The following is a 9,014-nucleotide window of genomic DNA, read 5'->3' on the forward strand; positions in this document are numbered from 1 at the left end:
TCTACGGCCTCAACAGTAACCGTAATGATGTGGCAGGTTGTAGTGACTGAGCTGTGAAATTTCGCTATTATCGCTGGCTCTAGATTTTATATCATTAGGTATCTCTAATACCATATTGGCCACCATTTTAGTTTTAAGCTAATTTATATATTCCAGTTACTTTGCCATGGTCACGTACTATTTAGACCGGTTTCCGTAAGCACAAGCAAAAGTATATTAAACACTTATATTTGTTGCATGACAGTTATGCGCTGGGATATTGTTTGTACGTAAGGTTTTCCGTCTTTCTGTATACACAATGTTTGTTGTCAAAGGTTTTCTTTATTATTAACTCACGTGTATGTCAGTTTATTACTGATACCATCGAAGTAGACTCCTTCTCATTAATGCCACTACCTTAGGAATTGTTAAATTCATTATTTTTCATTTAGGGGTTGCTCATACTTGGGGTAGAAGTGCACATATTTGAAAGGCGAATTGTTGAAGCGTCGACATACGAGACAGAGATTGGCTTTACTCTTTAGAGTTGTATGTGTTTTCAACTTAGAAAGGTAAAAACCTGATCTTGCGCCCTTTAGGGAATCCCTAAGGTGCAAATTACGCTCTTCATTTCAGTTGTCACAGGGATCAAGGGCTCGACCTCAAATGCTTCTCGAAACTGTTCCTCCTAAACGTCTAATTGACTGGGAATCCGATATTTGCAAAAGTGCTTCCGACTTTTTAGCTCCTGAAATAAGGTTATTTTCCCAGTTTTTCTGTGAGTTTCATTTTAAGGAATTGAGTGATTAATTACTTTAATTGATTTATTGGTTACCGGTAAGTGTTGGTAATGCCCTTTCTGTAAAATTGAGGAATCTGCAAGTTAAAGGGGTGCTTAATTGTAACATACTGGTCGCCTAACTCTCGGTTTCGGTAAGGGGGCTGCTTACTGTTTTCACCATTGCACCTTCGCCGGGTAGACTGGCCCTTGGCCCATGCCAGTAACCCCGAGTATCATGCCTCTTTCCGCCTTCAGGGAAGTCTCCGGGCGCTACATAATACATAGGGCTTGGCAAGAGCTTCAAACATCTTCCTGCATTGGCTCAGCTCATTCACTTTGATGACACAAATCACGAGTAGTGTACTGAGCCCTGCCTGGATCTTGAAGTTCAAAGAGTGTGGAGACTAGCGATTTTAAACTGCTTGAAATCCCAGAAACTTATCAGGCTCATACAGAAACGCCGTGATAGTGGACGCGCACCCGGTTCACAACAACTCTGGCTCCGATATACGTGCGCTATAAGTGCCATCTATGTGGCCCAGCACCAGTCACTAAAAACCTCGATTTTATATAGCAATTTCGGTCGAATTTAAACTGGCAACAATAAGTGCTAATTCAGAATGCAAACTACGCTGTCGTGTCATAACGCTGAAAGTACTAATGTTTCTAAAGTCAATGCCAAAATTGGATAAAGCCCGAGATCAATTAACATCCGCAGAACATTGGAGCATTGGGATTTGAGTCGTCGATGAAACGCTGAGAATAACTGCAGTTTTATGCACCCAGTGCAAAAGCACGACACCTGCAAATGGACTTTTTTATCATTTATTTGAGGTATGTGATGGGTGAACTTGACTGATGTTAAAAAGGTGGTCCTGGAGAAAATCAGTCTGGAACTAGGAAATGTTGAAGAATTTCATTGTTCAGACCCTCGATGGCAGTGGTAGCGTGGAGCGCGTCCACTCCCGCCAGATTGGCGAGGCACTTGATGAAGGTGGCTACAGCGTCGTGTTCGGCGGTATCCACTTCATTGCACTGCCGCCACCCCGCCTCCGCCAGTGGATGGCACCGACGTAGCAGCTGCGCGGCTGCGGGCAGCAGATGGCGTGCAATTAGCGGTGACTCCACGTCAAGGTCTGCCGTGATGTCGCACAGTTCGTGAACTAGGCTCGCAGTGCCTGAGGTGCTCAAGTGTATAGCTTGTAGTAGCGGTTTTACCAATGCCCCGGCACCTGCACCACAAGCAATTAATATTAGTGAGGCTGATGGTAATCGCATTGGAGCCATCACTAAGAAGAAGATAAGTCCATATCAACAAATTTTACAACTCCTTTAACTCCGATTTACGACAATTAATTAAAATTTCCTATCTATAAAGCGGCTATCAAGTTAGGCACCAGATTACAATTTTTGATCAAAAGAATTTTCGAAAAAAATTCCCTCCGAAGATGAAATGTGTTGTTCACTAATGTTTTATTAACTACGCAGCTTAGAAGCCATATGAAGCACCTTTCACCATCGCGTCATTCATATAAATGAATTTTAAATAATTTTTTTGGGTAGACTCAAGTCGAGACCATTCATGAAATGTGAAGTTTTAAATAATATGCAATTACACTAGGTTGATTGGGAGCAAAATCGAGTCAGTCATAATTGGTTCGTGATTTTCCAACAAAGTCAGAAATCTCCGAGACAGGATTCCTCTAGTCTCGCAGATCAGTTAAGTCTCCTTGCTATCATACCCGATCACTTATTCATAGCCCGAAAGAGAGTAAAAATTACAATCCCTCTACCATGCGGCACTACACATGTGTGGGCAGCTGTATCTTCAAGAATACACAATGGCATAGTGGGATAACAGTAAGTACTAAAATAAATTGTTCCGACTGAAGTGCTGGGGAATTCTAAGTGATCAAGATTGTTCATAATGAAACATCTCTAACATTAATGCTTGTAATAATTTCCAGAATTCAGTCCGAAAACGATACATCAGACGTTATTACCGGACATTACTCATGGGCAAGTCATATTTACACCGCATCACTGATCCAGCCACAGAGTTAAGTTGAAATTTACGCAAACGATCGACCTTTGGTAATAAATTAATGAAACAGAACAGTTGATCAATCATTCCCCACTCACTCACCCTTAATGATTATTCTCGGGTGAAAAAATTTATTATAAACAACTTGGATGTTAGCTGAAAAGTAATTTTCTTTAATTCACATAAGCATAGATGAATTTTCATTGGCATCATTCTTCAAAAAAATAAATTGTATGTGGACTATGAATCACTCTAAACAGGCCATTTCAATCCCCTTATAGAAGATACCTACTTAAGAAGCCACTAACAATCTAGTTTGGAACAGCTGAAGTGTACATACATTTTAAATCAAACGTCTTTTATGGTATGAATAACTATACATGGTTTAAGAATCCGAGTTCTTGATTCGAATGAAGACTCTAATGAGTTGACGGCTCTAGAGGTTTGACCTTTATAATTTAGCCGTAGTTTTGAAGAGGGTATTGCACGCTACAGGGGCGAAATTACCCAGTATGCGCCGAGTCTCGTCAAGGCATTTGCGTGATAAATTCGACACAGCAATCAATTTGCTATGGAGTTGTCGGTAGATGAGTGCTAAAACACTCGTAAAGCCCTCCGTATCCTCCCTTTCGCAGAGAAGAGAGAGCAGACCCGGACAAAATTTCTCCTCGTAGTGTTTGCAACAGCTGTTTCTCAAATCCAACCGCCTCGCATCCAGACACAGCTTTAATGCTGTGACGACAACTTCTTCGTTTTCATCCCTTAGCATTGGTGATACTAGATCCAATATCTATAAAATCAGGCAAGCAGTGATTAGGAAACCAAAAAACGGGACTATTCAACTTGGTTTTTAGAAGCATTCAAGGTCAATCAAGTCAAACAGTAAAATTGGTCAAATTAAATCCGTTAATTTAAAATAGTCACTGATACCTGAAATATAGCTCATTCCCACTCAGGATTCACGTAAAGATAGGTAATGTAGGCATGTATGTTTATCACCTGAAGCAATCTAGTATACACATCACAATGGATGCTTGTGCCTGAAAATTTCATCTTTCCAATGAAGAGAACATTTAAGGTCAATAAAATAATACTACTAGGTATTTTACATAAATCTAAACCCAATTAAGTATCTACCAATGCCACCTTCGTAAAATCATATGCATTTTGGTACAGTCATTCACTGGTCTGAACGAGACATCACTGCCAGGGGAAATCGAAATATATGTGTGTGTACCTTTAAACCGAGTTACTCCAGCCGATGCACAAAATAACAACATACTAAAGCAATCTTGAAAAAGAATGCAAGATAATAGCGTAATTTCTGAGTCGCACTATTTGAGAAGGCAGCTAAAAATGTGAAGTTGTCCCCTACACAATGAAACAAGTAATTCAGCAGGAGCCACAATTCATAATTTAAGTCAAACAACTGGTTTGAATCTTTTACTAGCCGGAGCCATAACGTATCTTACTAAGTGTAGACTTTTAAACCTGGCGATAATGTGCTAGAGTAAGTAGCATTTTGACCTCTGGGGTTGAAAGCTCGATAGGGACATCAGATTCATTGATCTGTGCTCCGAGTTTGAGAAGGCTAAGGAGGCGCTCCCGCTCTCCCAACCGCAGCATCGTGACTTTGCTGCCGTCAATGTAGTAGTCGCACTGCACGACCTCGTTTGGAAGCGGGGATCGGGGTGTAAGCGGGAGTGGTGCGGGGGGCGGAGACGTCGTGGTGCGTCTGTCAAACAGTCGACTACCTGAGCGTCCGTGCGTAACGCAACGGAAGGTGGGTCTGCGTGGCATTCGCGGAGTCGAGAATGAGCTGTTTATACAGGAGTTACTCTTAATGAAAGATAACGTTTATGTGCGCCAAAAAAGTGTGTTTACTTTTGAGTTTTTACGACGTCCAATACCTTGCGTTTTGATATCTTATCCATTGCTTCTATGAATGTGCTGCGGTCGTGGTCGCTTACTAATGATTTGAGGTGTGTTTCAAAGTCACGATTTGTCATTAACACTTGAAGAATTTTTTCTCCATTGTTCCTGAAAGATTTGAATGTGGATTGGCTTGATTAAAAAGATATAAAGGAAATTTTAGTATATATATAACCAACATCAATTCAGCAGGTCTTATTAAATGGATCAAAAATATCTGGCTTTATAGGCTGAAGTAATAAAAAACTGAAATTAGGCGCTACGAGAGCTTTATGATGCCAACGACCCTGGTTTAGATATTGAGGATATTAATAATATTGAACTCTAATTGTGTGAAGTTGGTCAACCTTTCAACAGAATTTGTGTTAAACTTCCAGCATCCAATATTATAATGGATACTCAAATGTGTGTTTTTGGAAATTCCAAGTCACACAAACTAAATTAGAAGAGTGAAGATTTTGGAAGACGTGAAGAACCTTGTTTCAAAGTCGCCATTGCGGAGGAAAGAGGCGAGGTGAGGAAGCATCCGGTTGAAAGTGTCCTGGTGTTTGCGCGTCGGGAGAGAGTGTTGGTTGCCCTTGGATAGGCATGCACTGGGTGTTAGGAGGCGAGGCAGAACGGCAGCGTAGCAGCGCACGAGACAGCGCCGACCAAGGAGGCTGCGGGATGGGGTGTTGTGGCAGGCGTCGTTGAGACAGACAAGGAGGGCAAGCGCTGGCGCCCGCTCCGCCAGCAGATTGATTGCCTCGCACGCTTCATTGCGCAGGAAGGCTGTGCTCGCGTCGCCACCCACCCGACCCACTAGGCCAAAGAAGAGCGACCGCGTCACCGGTTCCAGCTGCTCCGACGTCAACAACTTCACCGTCGACTTTATACCTTCTATGGCCATTCTTGACACCTTCACACACCGCATATAATAGAACAGGTATTTACTGATTTTTTTTACAACGTGTCCATCATGGATTGCCGACTGAAAAAAAGCTAATTTAGCAGCTGTCTTGAAATAAGCGAACTATAAAAAGTAGCTCAGCTCTAAGAGGATTAGCTCGTCGACAACATGATTTATATCATGAATAAATACACTTTGCCTTTTTTTCTCATGTAGGAAGTGATACAAGTGTTGGATCGAAAAGTGCGATAATACTTCGGAGCTTTTGAAATTCCGCATTTGTAAATTAAATTTTCACATGAATAGCGCAAATATCCATGTTTACGGTAGATGATGGCAGAAATGACATTTGTAATTGTGTGTTAACCTGCGAGCGCAGGCTGGATGCGGCGAAGACAAGACCGCTGCAGAGCTGTTGGATTTGTTCTAGCGACCAGCTGCGAAGTTCGTGGCACTCTGTGTGCAAGTTGGCTCCGAAGAAATAGCTCAAGATTTGCAAGGCATCGTGCTGTTTCTCCCACTCTTCTGAGGTCAAAGTGTCCACAGCACCTCTGACGTCAACACTGGGTCCACACAAAGGCCGACTTGCCCAATGCACTGTCCGAGACCGCTTGAATCGCGCATGTCTGCAGCAGTGGCACGTGTATGAAGTCTTTGTGATAAGTAGTTTCAACTCATCGAAATGTCGAAGACTAAGTAAAAATCTCATTTAATCTAGTTCATTTGAAATTGAGGCCTCTTATTTGACGACATCATATTGTTCCAAATGTCTTAGGAACAGAACGGCACATATCATAGACTAAATCCCAGAATTTAGTTCGAGAACGCATTAAAAATTGCAGTATTTCCTTTTATTATTGGCTTGACGATTTCGTGTTTCGAATTCGTTGCCATGGGCTACGATGTCCCGTTACTTTTATGTTCGTGGAAAACGAGCTCATGCGCACAGCTGTAACCATGTACGTGTGCATGTGCGTATGACACGAAACAATACCAGGTCATTTCTTCCCCGTTGTACGTCCATACAAATTGTGCACAAAAGTCTATAGGAAAAAATTGCAGCGTCATCTGCTGTCTGGCAAGCAAAACAATCACTACAATTTCGTTAACAAGTTGGTTCATTTTAATCTATGGCCAAATGTGTCGATGAAGATGATTTCTTGTAGGGCTGTGACAGGGGTATGGAATAAAAAAATTGAACCAAATCTACATACGCTCTAGGTTACTTCAGTTGGATTCTAATTACTGGAAGTTATTTAGCGCTTAGAAGGCAACCGAATTAACATACAGTGGTTTGCGCAACCGTGGTCGAATTTGCTTCTGTAATGCAGAGACCAGCATTAAAGATGTGGACCTTTGAGGAAACGACTCTCCCCCATTTTCATCCTGATATCTTTCTGGTTAAAAAATGCATTATGCATTGATGCGTAATTGTATCTTCAAATACATCCAGGTCTACAAACATACTCAATACAACTTCAACGTGAGGCTTTGTGCCGGCAACTTGATTAACATCTTCCGAGGCGTAGCCACTGCTCATTCGAGTTAGAGCCTCCCGGTTTTCCTTTGATATAACTGTGGTAACATTGTTAGTAGAAGTTCTAAAAAGATTTTTTTGCGAGAATGGCCCCTGAGTTTCTCGTGTCCACGATCTCGTTTTCTCAGGAGAGTCCATTACTTTCAGTGCTCGCCTGCAGGAGTGATACGATGTAACTATAGAGTTACCTTGCATTGGGTGAGCATTCACAGTTTCTCGACTGTGAAATTCTGCTTCTTAAAGAGTCCAATCGCTTGGAAGCTGAAAACTTAATGCTCATTACCGAATCCGCAATCTGACAGACTTCTTCTTGTCATCAACAATAATGTTACCTGCGAGAAGCTAGTACACCTTTCGCCATCTCTTTCTTCAAGTGATAGGGCTGAATAACAGCGTCTCAGTCCATTTAACTAAATGTGATGAATTTATGTTTATTTAGGAATAATCAGGTAAAAATGTTTTACTAACCAAAATGCAAATGCATCATCAAACACAATATTTTCTAAATGGGTTCAAACATACTTCTGATCTTTTCAAGTACCTTTTTTTCTGAAATCGACCTCAATGCCGAGCTTTCAGGAAACAGCGACCGCTCTCTCGACAGAATCTCGTTATTTTTTAATCGCCTTCTCTCCGCTATGTGTGCGTAGCCGTTCGACTGAGCATCTCTAGCAGGATCGCTGATGCGCGAAAGGTCTTCAAGTGCCAAATTTGACGGACAAATTTTCCTCTTGGTCGAGTTTGTCGCTGCAGCCCTGGAGATGAGATGAGACTGTGTAGCTTTTCCGAATTTCTGGAGAGCTAAAAATGCAACTGAGTCAATATGACTTTCTATTCGTTTTATGAAATCTACCAGTGCCATAGAGTTATGCATCTAAACTTACAAGGTGTACTGAAATAAGGCTTAGGTGTAACTAGCTTCAAATATGTTGCAGTTGTACATTGGAGGAGTTAGTGGTATTAGAAAAAAAGGGCGTATTGACCTATGGTAATACTCCTGTGGCGCAATGACTTTAGTGTTCTGTATTTCGCAAAATCTTTCAAAACGAAAACCAACTGATGCTGAAAAAAAGGTGATTTAATGTGTCTCACTAAGAGTGGGGGGAATTTCTCACCGGAAAAGTGATCAACATAGCCAAAACTTGCTTGACGAGAGTGCTGGACAGCAATTCGCCGAAGAGATGCTCGCTGGGGTGATTTCATTATCTCCTAAAAAAAACTGCAACACTGAGTCACCTAATCACATACAATGCATTCTACTTCAAATCCAACGTTTCCTTCTGGCTATTTTTTCAAATTATTTCATAGAAATATCTGCACTTAAACTAGGAATCTATAAATTGCTACTTAGCATTAACTCTTTTTTAATATTTTTGTCCAAACAAAGTTTGCGCATCTTTTCTTGCTTTTAGGGAGAATTTCATAATTTTTTACAAAGCGTTATGAAGATAGTACTGTCTTTCCTTGATTTAACAGTTCGAAGTTGTTGACACCGTGATTTATAAAACTAGGTCACCAGAAAAGTCCTAACTTTATCACAACGCCTTTAATTGTGCAGCAATATCATAGAGACCTGAGTAAATACGCATCTTCAGCAACATCCCATTCTTCTACATAGTTCTTATTCTTTGATTTTCAGAAGGCAACAGTGAACATAAAAGTATCTGTAAATTGGGCACAGCCAAATGCCCTGACTAAATAACCAATTTGTTACACTATAGGGTACTAAAAGCAGATACTGCATCAGAAAATATTTCATGAATTGAAAATATAGTGTCATCAAAGCCTGCCAGCTTACTTTGCATCTAGAGTGAGCCCCGTCGTTGCATTTATCTCGACCAACAGAGCAGAT

General features: G+C 41.1%; 1 protein-coding gene across 1 annotated transcript; it reads right to left on the reverse strand. All coding sequences in view use genetic code 11, as the record gives it.

Annotated features, from left to right (window-relative positions):
• Positions 1 to 1,645: 1,645 nt before the first annotated feature.
• Positions 1,646 to 8,036, reverse strand: EGR_01462 (hypothetical protein; the record flags this gene model as incomplete). The annotated part of the gene is made up of 10 exons (XM_024490711.1): positions 1,646 to 1,992; positions 3,312 to 3,594; positions 4,332 to 4,643; positions 4,715 to 4,844; positions 5,213 to 5,634; positions 5,993 to 6,251; positions 6,914 to 7,022; positions 7,093 to 7,316; positions 7,446 to 7,494; positions 7,685 to 8,036. 10 exons carry the CDS (start codon positions 8,034 to 8,036, stop codon positions 1,646 to 1,648), a joined length of 2,487 nt encoding a protein of 828 aa, XP_024355035.1.
• Between the last annotated feature and the right edge of the window lie 978 nt (positions 8,037 to 9,014).

Source organism: Echinococcus granulosus (assembly GCF_000524195.1).
Source record: "Echinococcus granulosus chromosome Unknown EG_S00005, whole genome shotgun sequence".
Classification (NCBI taxonomy): domain Eukaryota; kingdom Metazoa; phylum Platyhelminthes; class Cestoda; order Cyclophyllidea; family Taeniidae; genus Echinococcus; species Echinococcus granulosus.